The sequence below is a fragment of the Phoenix dactylifera genome, unplaced genomic scaffold (assembly GCF_009389715.1).
Source record: "Phoenix dactylifera cultivar Barhee BC4 unplaced genomic scaffold, palm_55x_up_171113_PBpolish2nd_filt_p 000220F, whole genome shotgun sequence".
In the NCBI taxonomy this organism is placed as follows: domain Eukaryota; kingdom Viridiplantae; phylum Streptophyta; class Magnoliopsida; order Arecales; family Arecaceae; genus Phoenix; species Phoenix dactylifera.
Window position 1 is genome coordinate 26539 of NW_024067729.1, and position 14247 is coordinate 40785.

The 14247-nt window shown below is 39.2% G+C and overlaps 2 protein-coding genes and 1 long non-coding RNA gene across 4 annotated transcripts; 2 read left to right on the top strand and 1 right to left on the bottom strand.

The window, feature by feature from the left end:
• Positions 1-316: 316 nt before the first annotated feature.
• On the top strand, positions 317-2042 carry LOC120105189. Its single transcript, XM_039117426.1, has 5 exons — positions 317-1004; positions 1088-1189; positions 1306-1395; positions 1555-1734; positions 1818-2042. The coding sequence occupies exons 1-5, from the start codon at positions 342-344 to the stop codon at positions 2040-2042; spliced, it is 1260 nt and encodes a 419-aa protein (XP_038973354.1). The 5' UTR covers positions 317-341.
• Positions 2043-2120: 78 nt separating this feature from the next.
• Positions 2121-3717, top strand: LOC120105187. 2 transcript variants are annotated; one of them, XR_005507559.1, is made up of 5 exons: positions 2121-2317; positions 2468-2593; positions 2672-2765; positions 2848-3276; positions 3361-3717. XR_005507559.1 is itself a non-coding variant. In XM_039117424.1 (5 exons), the coding sequence occupies exons 1-4, from the start codon at positions 2264-2266 to the stop codon at positions 3001-3003; spliced, it is 468 nt and encodes a 155-aa protein (XP_038973352.1). In that variant the 5' UTR covers positions 2121-2263; the 3' UTR covers positions 3004-3276; positions 3361-3717. The 2 variants fall into 2 exon arrangements, 1 of the variants encoding a protein (XP_038973352.1); XM_039117424.1 differs by having other exon boundaries at positions 2430-2593.
• Positions 3718-5465: 1748 nt separating this feature from the next.
• LOC120105185 lies at positions 5466-6541 on the bottom strand. Its single transcript, XR_005507558.1, has 2 exons — positions 5786-6541; positions 5466-5678 (listed from the first exon to the last, which is right to left on the bottom strand). It is a non-coding gene; the product is annotated as an uncharacterized LOC120105185 (long non-coding RNA).
• Positions 6542-14247: the final 7706 nt, after the last annotated feature.

The following is a 14247-nucleotide window of genomic DNA, read 5'->3' on the forward strand; positions in this document are numbered from 1 at the left end:
AGGTAAACCGTAATCTCTCTTGCTTTCCGTTTTTTTTGTTCGGAATAATATTTTGATTTCGTTTTTGAATGCTATGGAATCGATTATTGATTTCGCCCAGGGAAGATTATTGGTAGGTGATATATTGGTATAGTTTCCTGCGAATACATGATATAAGGTTGCTGTTTTCTTTAATTTTACCCTGCAGTGATTCTTAATTTGATGTTTATTATTTGTTTGACTATGCATTCTTGAAAGATTTGTTTTATGGATAATGTGTTTCATTAATATTTTTGATGCAGACATTTGATATGGCTCCAATTTAGAGTAGAGGCAAAGCATGTTCTGTTGGCCCGAATAATATGGTCAATGGAAGGTGCTACTTCAGCCGCTATGTCCAATTTATTGCCACCCTTGTGCAGTCTATGTCTCGGGAGCAGAATGATAGGGTGACCGCAACTCCTTTTGGACATATGCTAAGTTTGCCCTATATCAAGCAGAGTAGGCCTGTCCTAGACACTTTGCTCTCTTTTTGGGATGATGTCGACGAAGGTTTTTGGTTTGGTAAAGTTTTAGTGCCTTTTTTAGGGAGTGAGTTTGCACTCATCCTTGGTTTGAGTGCCACGGGTGATGAAGTAGAATTGTATAGAGAGGGGAGGGTTACTTCTGACCTTATCATCCGTTTTTTTGATGGTGACCACAAAAAGGCCGGTAGGGATGCAATAGAAAATAGATTACAATTACTAGTTGGAAAGAGAGGACGACAAGATGTAGAGGATTTTACCAAATTATGGGTTTTATACCTCTTTGTCACTATTCTGTTTCCAACTGTACACTACAATGTTCCAAAGGCATTATGTTCATATATTGATGATTTAGGGCGGTTAGGTTCATATAGTTGGGGTCTTGCCGTTTTTGCTTTTATTCGGCAGCAGATACCTACTATATCCGAGAGTGTCAGGAGAAGGAACATCAGCGGGAATGGATCTGGTGGATATATGGATGGATGCACGGTGGCTTTGGTGGTAAGCATCTTTATATTTTTTTAAATTTCATTGTTAAGATATGTATTGTGTTGAAATTTGATGTTCATATTGTTTTTTGGCAGGTATGGGCTGTTGAGCATTCGAATATCCTTTTAGGCAGCCACCGGCCACCGTTTATGTATCCACGTCTGTTGCGTTGGAGCAATGCCAAATTTCCTCGCAAGGTGGACGTGATTGCCAAAGTTATGAAGAACTTAAAAAAATTTTAGGTTTGAATATTAATTTGTAACATCACATTTATTTTTACATGATGCAAGACTTAAGTTTTTGCTTGCGACAGGTGATCGAGAAGCTAGAGCCTAGAGAGGAGGAGTTGCACCTTCTCTCGCGAGGAAGGCCACTATTAGAAGCTCCGAAAGAGATAAGTCAGGTAGTACACATTTACAAGTACTTGGCATAGATTTATTTCCATATGGCACGCACCTTTTATTTTGCGGCACAAACTTATAACCACTTGGTACACATTTAATTTCATTTGGTGGCACTTAGTTAAAGACATACTCTAAATTGGATATTTGTGTTGTTTTAGTTTCCATCATCCAGCCAGAGTGAAGGACCTACATTGGAAAGCTTACATACCCGCTTAAAAGTGGCTGAGAGGTATTTCTTTTTGGTTGATAAGAGGGTGTCCAGAATTGAGAAGGTCCTCCGAGATAATGGTCTCTTAGTGGATGACGAAAATGTTAAGCATGATACAGATTTTACCGAGGTAAGCAATGTTTGACGAATTATTAACTATGTTGTCGTGGGGATCATGGTTGTTGTTATTTCTTAAATACAACTCATTATTAGGTGAGTGAAGAGCATACTGCAGTTGAAGCTAAGGACAAAGGTGTAGTGGAGAAAGATGAGATTCAGGATAGTGCAGATGAGGTGGAGGTATGTAATTATTTGATTTTGATAAAAATTTTTTTTATCATTATACTATCTTGTTTATTAGATGAAATGCATATTGTTATCAGGTTATTTGGCCCACTGATGTTGAGGGTGAGAAAAAAGGTGGACCTATCTCCATGAAATATGTTTCCTCCTTATGCCGGCGCGTGAAGTTTGGAGCACGTGAGCGAAAGGCAACAGAGAAAGCAAAGGCCATAGCACACTTTCCAAATACTTATAGAAGGGCAAAAAAGAAACAAAAAATAGCCTCTCTAGGTGAAGGTAGTAGGGCACTAGCAATTAAAAAGGAGGATTTGCCCACTCGGTCGAGTAAATTATTGGAGCCTATCACTACTGCACTTATGGAGCTCCGCAAGTCAATTCCACTCGACAAAGAAACATCACCCCCTATAGAGGTATACAAATTTGTTCTGTTCCTTAAATATTCTGCGTACATATGCAATTTGTTAATCCATATCATGTTCTTTGGTAAGTAAAATTGTTGTATTCTCATTTCATTTCACTTAGCTTTTAGAAGAAACCACTAAATTCATTGATGTTGAAAGAGTGGAGACGCCAAAGAGTAAACTGAAAATGGCAAGGAAACATACGTATTACGGGAAGGGGGAAGGTGTGCTCCCTATGTACCATGAAGAAGCTATTGATTTCTTCCTTCAAGAAAATCACATGGAGTAAGTTACCTAAATTAAGTTTGCAATTTCACATTTATCACTATGTAAGTAGCTTAAATATTGGAATGAATTTTGTAGGCACACCATTTGGGAGGATGCAGATACTTTGAAACCATCATGCAACGGTGATGCTATAGAGCAGCTCCTACATGATGGGCCACTACGCAGTGATGTAGGTTAATTGAAGACATATACCTCACATGTATTTCTCTTCTCAACGGTTCTATTTGATGAAGTTCTTTTAATAAATGCAGGTCGTCAACGTTTACTTTCGTGTCATGGAGCTTTGGCATCGAGAAAAGACTGAGTCTGTTGATAACCCATCTATATTCTTGCGCTGTGAAATACAAGTTTTGAATCACCCAAAATTTTTTAAGACTCTCCTACAAATTATGTGTATTCTGACATAATGAATTTTGTAGGCTGCCGTGAATCGACATCTATTGTGCATTGGTGAGGTAACTGCTGATGTTACGAAAAGTATTTTACAGTCCTTGCAGCCTAGTATTATAAAATGGTTAGGGGACATAGAACTCTGTGATCTCCAAAACTATAGATATCTATTCATTCCAATGAATATGGAATGGCATTGGTATTTACTTGTTTTGGACTTGAAGCAGCAGTGTTTTCAATGCTACAATTCTATGTGGAGCTTCAATGATGCAAACTATAATATTAAATTTGTGAGTGTCAGTTGAAAGATTTGTTACATTTTTTTTTGTATTCACAGGTACATTAAAAATAATATATTCTTCACATCCATGTAGGCATCATTTCTGCGATTTTGGCTAAGCGACCGCGTAGGATACCATATCCCGGAAACTATCATTCATGAAATTCGAGAGTGTCCACAGCAAATGCCGGATACTCTCGACTGTGGGGTATACTTGCTCATGTATGCGGAGGAACTGACACGGGGCACTTCGAGACCATTGCTGGAACAGTTCAAGGATCCCTCTTTATATAGAAGCTGGGTTGCAGGCAATATTTTGTTGAATGACCATTGCAGTACAAATGATAGATTCTGGAATTGGTATGAGAAGATATGTAGAAAGAGAGATTAGAGCAGGCAACCTACTCCTACATTTTCTTTTTTTGTGTAATGTAACAATGAGACAGTTATGATGAATATATTTGTATTATTGAGATGATTGGCATTATTGTCTATCTTGTCGTGCTCTAAATTGGTTGTAATGATTTATAAAATGTCTAGTTACATATGTTAACTGTGCCATGCCGTGGCGCTATCATATGATTTTGTGCCATGGGAAGTACAGGTCAAAAATCAGATAGTATTGAAACTGTCGTTCATATTGTAAGTGATTTATAAAATAGACATATGTTAACTGTGCCATGCCGTGCAGCTATCATATCTGTATGCAGTAAACAATAAATTGTGTGCACAGAGCAGAATGCTTAACTTAACTGTGTGCACATGGCACATATCTGTGTGCAGTAATCGATAAACTGTGTGCAAAAAGCAGAAAACTGTGTTCGGAGATAAATTTAGTGTGTGCCAAGGTTAATTAAGTATGTTTCTAGGTTAATTGAGTATGTGCCATGCTCTAGGCTTACAATAATAAGTGTGTGCAAATAGCACATATTTAAACAATAAATTGTGTGCACAGAGCAGAATGCTTAACTTAACTGTGTGCACATGGCACATATCTGTGTGCAGTAATCGATAAACTGTGTGCAAAAAGCAGAAAACTGTGTTCGGGGATAAATTTAGTGTGTGCGAAGGTTAATTAAGTATGTTTCCAGGTTAATTGAGTTTGTGCCATGCTCTAGGCTTACAATAATAAGTGTGTGCAAATGGCACATATCTGTGTGCAGTAAACAATAAATTGTGTGCACAGAGCAGAATACTTAACTTAACTGTGTGCACATGGCACATATCTGTGTGCAGTAATCGTTAAACTGTGTGCAAAAAGCAGAAAACTGTGTTCGGGGATAAATTTAGTGTGTGCCAAGGTTAATTAAGCGTGCTTCAAGCATAATCGAGTATGCGCCATACAATAGGCTTACAATAATAAGTGTGTGCAAATGGCACATATCTGTGTGCAGTAAACAATAAATTGTGTGCACAGAGCAGAATGCTTAACTTAACTGTGTGCACATGGCACATATCTGTGTGCAGTAATCGTTAAACTGTGTGCAAAAAGCAGAAAACTGTGTTCGGGGATAAATTTAGTGTGTGCCAAGGTTAATTAAGCGTGCTTCAAGCATAATCGAGTATGCGCCATACAATAGGCTTACAATAATAAGTGTCTACGACGTTCTTGTAACTGATTACATTATTTCTACATATTAGGAAATGCTTAACTTAACTGTATGCACATGGCACATATCTGTGTGCAGTAATCGTTAAACTGTGTGCAAAAAGTAGAAAACTGTGTTCGGGGATAAATTTAGTGTGTGCCAAGGTTAATTAAGCGTGCTTCAAGCATAATCGAGTATGCGCCATACAATAGGCTTACAATAATAAGTGTCTACGACGTTCTTGTAACTGATTCCATTATTTCTACATATTAGGAAATGTTTAACTTAACTGTGTGCACATGGCACATATCTGTGTGCAGTAATCGTTAAACTGTGTGCAAAAAGCAGAAAGCTGTGTTTGGGGATAAATTTAGTGTGTGCCAAGGTTAATTAAGTGTGTTTTCAGTTTAATCGAGTATGCGCCATACTCTACATAAATCGGAATCCTTAACTTAACTTTGTTAAGTATGTTTCAAGCTTAATGAACCAAGCAACACTGCTGTGCCAGGGGATCTGAAACTGTGTTGCATGGTGTGCCATGGCACACCATGTTTATATATCAAATATTGTAGTTAGCCCAAAAAAAAAAGCTTTCTCTCAACAATTCCAGTCAACAGAAGGTCTCTCCACATAAATCAGCCACCCAAAAAGGCATAGCATCAGCTAACATCAACAAATTAATATGAAAAAGGAACTTAATAGTATTCCACATTGATAAATTCTGAAATTATCCAAAAATTGTATTAGTTGACAACATCAACAATCAACTTCCTTTACTTCAAAAGGTCTTCCTTTACTACAACGTCACCACATCCTTCCCCATCTGCGACGACAATGGAAAAATTTATACTAAATATAAGTAATGTGAACTTGCAGCATAAATTAGAAAGGCAAAGAAAAAGAAACATAAACATGAAAGGTTAGGCATACATTCTCGACTGCACCATCGATAAGCATTTGGCCATTGCAATTGCACCACTTTTAGACCATCTAGAATCTGAAAGTACCAGATAAGTAAGGGAAAAAAATCAGATTGCTTAAGTTTTAAGTGTGCACAGAAACCATATCTGAGTGCAGGTAACAGGTAACTGTGTGCAGAGAAGCAGGTAACAGGTAACTGTGTGCACAGAGCTTAAAGCGATGTTTTTTTTCTTCTTCAGATTTCTATTAAAAAACATGGTGTATAATGGCATTTATAATAAGAATACAGGGTGTGCCATGGCGTGCCATGGGATTAAAACTGTATGCAATGGTGTGCCAAAGGTGTGCCAAGAGTGTGCAAAAGGTGTGCCAAGGGTGTGCCAAAGGTGTTCCATACCTTCAATGTATAGTAGAGCACCATATTGTTTACAGTATGACCTCATAACATGTCCTTCTGTTGTGCCCAAGCTTCCCGCATCGTCCACATCTCATATCACGTACTAACTCAACTTGAGAAGGTCTTCTCTTCTTTTTAGGCCTGCCAGGACGTGTCTTTTTCATAGAGGGTAGAATGTGAATCTCTTCAGATGCACTGTGCGGCTCCTCAATATCAGGAATTGGATTAATTGCTTCGGCATATGTTGTTCTATACAATTCAGCTTGGAACCAAATGTCAGTGAATTGGTACAAGGATCTGTCGGCCTTCTCGATGCAAGCACAAGCATGCTTACATGGCATGCCGAAGATTCGCCACTCGCCACAAGAGCAGCTTGTGGAGTGATTGATTAAAACCCTATTTGATTTTGATGAGCTCAAAGCATTTGAGTATATCTTTTGTTTACTAATGAATTCAATCGAGTGTTTCAGTGAAAATCTTGTCTAAGTGTTTCTAGATTTGGTTCAAGATATTTTGGATAAGTTAAGAAGTCAGTTTGAACCAAAGTCTGAGACTCGAGTCGACTCCGGGATATTACGAGTCGACTCCAAGCGTATCAGAAGCACTGGCACAGGCTCGAGTCGACTCTGGTACACTACGAGTCGACTCTGACTGAGAACAGACAGATGAACAGAAAGACACAATTCAAAAACTGTCAGCGAGTCGACTCCTGAAGTGTGCGAGTCGACTCCACTGCTTACCGAGTCGACTCCGGAGTAATATGAGTCGACTCCAAGGAGTTACAGACAGAAAAGTCAGAGAGCGATTTTCGACCCTGAGAGCCGAGTCGACTCCTGAGGAACACGAGTCGACTCCGATGGCTGGTAGGTCGACTCCAAAGAAAACAGAGTCGACTCTCAGTGGTACACAAGGCAAAAGTCAGAGAGCAGTTTTCGGACACTGAGATTCGAGTCGACTCCCACAATGCTCGAGTCGACTCCGAGACAGCGCGACCCCAAAAAAACAGAAGACCGAATTATTGTCTCTGAGAGCCGAGTCGACTCCAAGACAGCTCGAGTCGACTCCAAGTCAGCGCTACACCAAAAAGACAGAAGGGTGTGTTTCGGAAACTGAGAGCCGAGTCGACTCCGGAACAGTTCGAGTCGACTCCAAGACTGGACGAGCCAAAAGACAGAAGATAGGGAGTTTGGGCTCTGAGCGCCGAGTCGACTCCCAGGATTGTCGAGTCGACTCGAGTGGACCAAGTTGAAAAATAGATCTACGGATTTAATGGGATGAGCCGACTCCGAAAATGCCAAGTCAGCTCCAGATGTTGGCGAGTCGATTCCGGGTTAAGTCGAGTCGACTCCCAGTCGAGGAGGTCACTTTAATTCAAATCCGGAACAGTTGCCAAGCCGACTCCAGAAAAGCATGAGTCGACTCCCGCTACAGCCGAGTCGACTCCAGATCGCGCGAGTCGACTCCGACCCCAACGGACACATTGTCAGGATGTGCAGAGTGTGCAGAACGGGCAGAAAAAGGTGTCTAACGGCTAGTTTCCGTGGGGGATGGCTTAAATAGCCACAGAGGACTGTAGCAAGGCAGAGAAGCACTATTCCACTCAAAGAAATCAAGCATCCTTTCTCTGCAAACTGGTTTTCAAAAGAAAAGAAGGAAGAGCGCCATAAACTCCATCCAACTACCTCTTCCCAGCATTTAAAGAAGTCTCCTCCTGCCTTCAAGTCGACCAGACGTTCAAGAGGAGACCCAAAAGTTTAAGAAGCCCTACTCTACTCCAACTCAAACGTGTTTGAGGGCTCTTAACTTCTCTCTAGTTTATATTGCTGTTTATCTGCTTTTTAGAAGCTCTGTTTTTCCGTTTGTCTTTGTTCTTTCCATCTTGTCTTTGCTTGATTCAATCAGGGGATTGAATCAAGAGTGTAGAGGTTGGTTGGTGAGTCGAGGGTAAAACCAACGTGTAAGGGTTCGATTGTGATCCCGGGAAAACAATCGGGGTGGTTCTAGTCGGTGAGCCTGGGAAAACCGACCGAGTTCGTTGTGACCTCGTAAAACAACAAATTGGGTTGTGAGCTTGTAAAACAACCGGCTGTAATCCAAGGGGTTATAGTGAATTCCCAAGTGAGACTTGGGGAGTGGACGTAGGAGCAAGGTTTAGCTCCGAACCACTATAAAAACATTGTGTTTGTGATTGCTTGTGTTTCTCTCTCTTACTCTCATTTCACTCACAGCACATAGCAACTAATTAATCATCTTGCAAAAGTATTAATTAGTCATTCTCAAACATTTTTAATTGCAAAATTATTTTAAAACCCAATTCACCCCCCCTCTTGGGTTGTCTATCTGGGCAACAAGTGGTATCAGAGCCTAAACTCTTCTACCCTAAGAGTAAAAGATCAAAATGACAACCCCATTTGGATCTTCCCACATTGAGGGTCAGTCCACCCAAAGACCCCCATTCTTTAATGGATCCGACTACTCATATTGGAAGGCAAGGATGAGAATATTTATCCAAGCCCAAGACTATGAGATGTGGACCATTATATTGAATGGACCATACATCCCTTCCATCTATGTAGAGGGTGTCACTGTACCTAAACTTGAAAATGATTGGGATGACCATGACTTTAGGAAGGCACAACTCAATGCCAAAGCAATGAATGTGCTTTACTGTGCATTAGATAGGAATGAATTCAATAGGGTCTCTACTTGCAATTCTGCAAAAGAGATTTGGGATAGACTTGAAGTGACCCATGAGGGCACGAATCAAGTCAAAGAATCCAAAATAAATATATTGGTTCATAAGTATGAACTATTTAAGATGGATTCTAATGAAACAATCACATGCATGTTCACTAGATTTACTGACATTGTCAATGGCCTAAAAAGCCTTGGCAAAAACTATACTAACAGTGATCTTGTCAGGAAGATTCTTCGCTGTCTACCAAGGTCATGGGAAGCCAAAGTGACGGCAATCCAAGAAGCAAAGGATTTGAACAAGCTTCCTCTTGAGGAGCTTCTTGGATCCCTAATGATGCACGAGCTAACAATGAAGCAACACAGCGAAGAAGAATCCTCCCATAAGAAAAAGGTAATAGCTCTTAAATCTACATCATCTAACAAAGACTTGTCTTGCAGTAGCAGCAGTGAAGAAGAGGATCATGAGGGAGATGATGATGAGGCTCTTCTCATGCGCAAGTTCAGAAAATTCATCAACCAAAAGAAGTCCTTTCATCAAAGGAGAGGCCCCTCAAATTCCTATCGCAAGGATAAAGGTAAGAAAAGGGAAAATGAGGGGATTGGATGTTATGAGTGCAAGAAGCCGGGACACATCAGAGCTGAGTGTCCTTTACTGAAGAAGGGGAGCAAGTACAAGAAGAAGAAAGCCCTTGTCACCACCCTATCGGACTCCGACGCATCATCATCATCATCGGATGAGGAACAAGAAGAAAAGGCTAATTTCTGCTTCATGGCCAATGAAAATGAGGTAACATCTGAAACGCATCTAGATTTTACCTTTGATGAACTGTATGATGCATTTAATGAATTAATGATTGAATATAAGGCTATAAATCTTAAGAATAAAGAGCTAAAGCTAGCTAATAAATCTTACCTACATAAATACGATAAATTAGTTAAGGATAAGGACTTTATCACCAAAGAAAATTTAGAACTTAAGACAAGCAACCAATTCTTAATTCAAAAAACTAATACCTTGAGTAAAGATAATGAAAAACTAACTAAGGAAATTTCAGAACTTAAAAACAATAAACAAATCTTAAACGAGAATCTCACAAAAGACTTGAACATTCTAAAAACGGAAAAACAAACACTAACTAAAGAACTTGAAAAATACAAACCTTTGGTTGAAAAATTTACATATAGTTCTGAAAAATTGAATATGATACTTAATAGTCAACGAGCTGTATTCAATAGAGCGGGTTTAGGGTATAAACCTAAAAATAAACAAAAACTTCTTAGTAACTTCTTTGTTAAAGCAGGGGAAAGTAAAACTAAGAAAATAACCTGTTTTTGTTGTGGAACTGTAGGACATAAAGCAAATGTATGTGATTATAGGAAAGGAAAAACTAAAAGAAAAATTAAAAGGGTATGGGTTCCAAAAGGAACCAACATTACTAACCATGAAGGACCCAAGAAAACTTGGGTACCTAAGATTATATGATTTGCTTGTGTAGGAGTGTCTTGCAGCCAAGGTCGACAAGAATTGTTGGTACTTGGATAGTGGCTGCTCAAGACACATGACGGGTGACAAGGATCAATTCTTCACCCTTGAAGCTAAGAAGGGAGGTGCTGTGACTTTTGGAGAAATAACCAAGGTCACATCATTGGTATAGGTAAAGTACAAATTACCCCTTCAACTTTTATTGATAATGTTCGATATGTTGATGGTCTTAAGCATAATCTACTAAGCATTAGTCAATTGTGTGATAGGGGTTATGATGTTATGTTTAAACCATCACTATGCATCATAACAAACCCAAATAACAATAGTTTAGTCTTTAAAGGAATAAGACGTGGAAATGTGTATGTTGTAGACCTTGAGGATCTTGCCAAACATAATCCATGTTTAGTTGTTAATGAAACTAAGGATAATGATGCTAGTTGGTTATGGCACCGTAAGTTAGGTCATGCAAGCATGGACACCTTATCAAAACTAGTTAAAAGAGATTCCGTGATAGGTTTGCCAAAACTAAAATTTGAAAAGAATAAAATATGTGAAGCATGTCAATTTGGCAAACAATCAAGGAACTCCTTTAAATCTATAAATTGTGTCTCTACCTCTAGACCTCTAGAACTACTACACATGGACCTATTCGGACCAACTAGAACCACAAGTCTAGGTGGGAATAAATATGGTCTAGTTATTATAGATGATTATTCTAGATACACTTGGGTTATGTTCTTAGCTCATAAAGATCAAGCATTTTCAGTCTTTAAGAAATTTCATAAGGAAGTAACAAATGCTAGAGATACTTCAGTTATAGCTATTAGAAGTGACCATGGTACCGAATTTGAAAATCATTTATTTGATGAGTTTTGTAGTAAAAAGGGGATAACTCATAATTTTTCTGCACCTAGGACACCACAACAAAATGGAGTTGTGGAGAGAAAAAATAGAACTCTAGAGGAAATGGCTAGAACTATGTTGTGTGAAGGTAACCTCCCTAAGTACTTTTGGGGAGAAGCCATCAATACCTCATGTCATATATTAAATAGAGTTTTATTGAGACCCATTATAAAGAAAACACCTTATGAACTTTGGAAAAACAGAAAACCAAAGGTAAATTATTTTCATGTCTTTGGATGTAGGTGTTTTGTTCATAATAATGGGAAGGATAATCTAGGAAAATTTGACTCTAAATCTGATGAGGGTATATTCTTGGGGTACTCCACAACTAGTAAAGCCTATAGAGTCTTTAATAAAAGAACCCTAGTTATAGAAGAATCCATACATGTTGTTTTTGATGATTCTAGTGATATCTCTGCTAGTAAGAGAGTTAATCTTGATGATGATGCTGAAATTCTTGAAGAAAAGATAGATGAGATGACATTACAAGATGATAATCAAAAATTAATTGGAGGTGCATCATCAAGCCAAGAGGCTATTGTAGATCATGGGCTGACTAAGGCTTGGAGGTTTGCTCACGGGCATCCTAAGGAATTAATTCTAGATGATCCATCTCAACCTGTTAGAACTAGAGCATCTCTTAGGAACTTAAACAATCATCTAGCTTTCGTTTCACATTTTGAGCCCAAACACATAGAAGAAGCTGAAAAAGATGTAAATTGGATAAATGCAATGCAAGAAGAATTAAACCAATTTACTAGAAACAAGGTATGGAATCTAGTTGAAAGACCTCCTGGATATTCAATCATAGGTACCAAATGGATATATAAAAACAAACTTGATGAAAATGGAATTGTAATAAGGAATAAGGCTAGACTAGTAGCAAAGGGGTATAATCAAGAAGAAGGTATAGATTTTGATGAAACCTTTGCTCCTGTAGCTAGACTTGAGGCTATTAGATTATTATTAGCATTTGCATGCTCTAAGGATTTCAAGTTATTTCAAATGGATGTAAAAAGTGCATTTCTAAATGGGTATATTAATGAGGAGGTGTATGTAGAACAACCTCCTGGTTTTGAGAATCATCAATACCCTAATCACGTGTATAAACTTAACAAAGCACTTTATGGTTTGAAACAAGCACCTAGAGCATGGTATGAGAGGCTTAGCAAATTCCTATTAGAACATGAGTTCTCTAGGAGAAATGTAGATACAACATTGTTTCTAAAGAAGAAAAACAAAGATATGCTATTAGTGCAGATTTATGTTGATGATATTATTTTCGGTGCTACTAACAATCGCCTCTGCGAAGAATTTGCTGACTTGATGCAGAGTGAGTTTGAAATGAGCATGATGGGAGAGCTGAATTATTTCCTCGGGCTTCAAATCAAACAATCTGAAGAAGGCATCTTCATCAATCAAGCCAAATACATCAAGGAGATGCTTAAGAAGTTTGATATGGAGGGAAACAAGTCAATCAGCACCCCCATGAGCTCATCATGCAAATTAGACCAAGATGAATCAGGTAAATCTGTAGATCAGAAACTATATAGAGGTATGATAGGATTTTTATTATATCTTACTGCAAGTAGACCTGATATCATGTTTAGTGTTTGCATGTGTGCTAGATATCAGTCTAATCCTAAGGAATCTCATCTAATTGCAGTCAAGAGAATCTTTAAATACCTAATAGGAACAAAGAATATAGGGTTATGGTATTCTAAAGAATCTAGCCTGAACTTAATAGGATACACAGATTCAGACTTTGCTGGATGTAAACTTGATAGAAAAAGCACCAGCGGGTCATGTCAATTCCTAGAAGAAAACTTAATCTCATGGTTTAGCAAGAAACAAAACTCGGTTGCATTATCTACTGCTGAAGCTGAATATGTTGCAGCCGGGAGTTGTTGTGCTCAAATCATGTGGATCAAACAACAATTGGAAGATTATGGCATTAAACAAGATAAAATTCCCATTAATTGTGATAATACAAGTGCCATTAATCTAACTAAAAATCCAATTCAGCATTCAAGAACTAAACATATTGAGATAAGACATCACTTCATAAGAGATCATGTACTGAATGGTGATGTGACACTTCAATTTGTTTGCACTGATGATCAATTAGCTGATATTTTTACAAAACCCTTAAGTGAAGAGAGATTTAGTGTGCTTAGGAGGGGATTAGGAGTGATTGATCCATCCTAGTGGTATTTTCCACTAGTTCTTTGATTTTGATGATTAGATTGTGGTTAATATAGAGTTTCCTTTCAATGATCATCAAATCAGATCATAACTTAGTGATTTTCCCTCATTCGGCACGAACATAGAATGATTTTTAGGTGTGTGCCAGAGCTCGAGACGACTCGAGTAAGTTTCAGAGTCGGCTCGTAAGGGGGAGTCGGCTCGCATACAGTCGGGAGTCGACTCGAGGTCAATAGGCGCATAAGGAGAGTCGACTCGCGCATACTTTGGAGTCGACTCGAGGTCGAGTCGACTCGCGACTCAGTGGAGTCGACTCGCAGTCGGGATCCGACCTTTTAACCCTAACTCAAGCATTTGCTCAACACTTCTATTCACCGCCGCCACTGTTCACAAACCCTAGAGCCGACTCCTAGATCATCTCCGGCCGTCCCTAAGCTTTTTTCCCGTCGACCTTTCACCGTCCATTAGCGTTTTACCCCATTCTAGGTCGACCATGCCTCGTAAAACCGTTGTCCCAAGCCGGAAGAGGCCCCAATCCGCAACCGGCACCGAGCGACGTTCCAAGGCTCGGAACGATCCCGCGAGGCCACAACCTCCGGTTCGTTCCCCGCCGAGGGAGGTTCCCTCGAGGCCGTGCGCCGGGAAGGCGGTCTCCACCGGGAGATACGTCGATTTTGACTATCTCTCCTGAGAGGGCTTTACCATAGGAGAGAGATTGCGGTGTTGGGAACCCGCCCATGCCGCTGATATTTCAAAAATTTTCAGATGGCAGCGGAATCGGCA

Excerpts from the sequence above, each read along its gene's own strand:
- LOC120105189 (XM_039117426.1), top strand. The coding sequence starts at position 342 with ATGGTCAATGGAAGGTGCTACTTCAGCCGCTATGTCCAATTTATTGCC. Across the intron at positions 1,190-1,305 it reads ATGCCAAATTTCCTCGCAAG|GTGATCGAGAAGCTAGAGCC; the intron begins GTGGACGTGATT and ends TGCTTGCGACAG. Across the intron at positions 1,735-1,817 it reads ATGATACAGATTTTACCGAG|GTGAGTGAAGAGCATACTGC; the intron begins GTAAGCAATGTT and ends ACTCATTATTAG.
- LOC120105187 (XM_039117424.1), top strand. The coding sequence starts at position 2,264 with ATGGAGCTCCGCAAGTCAATTCCACTCGACAAAGAAACATCACCCCCT. Across the intron at positions 2,318-2,429 it reads AAACATCACCCCCTATAGAG|CTTTTAGAAGAAACCACTAA; the intron begins GTATACAAATTT and ends CATTTCACTTAG. Across the intron at positions 2,766-2,847 it reads ATGGGCCACTACGCAGTGAT|GTCGTCAACGTTTACTTTCG; the intron begins GTAGGTTAATTG and ends TAATAAATGCAG.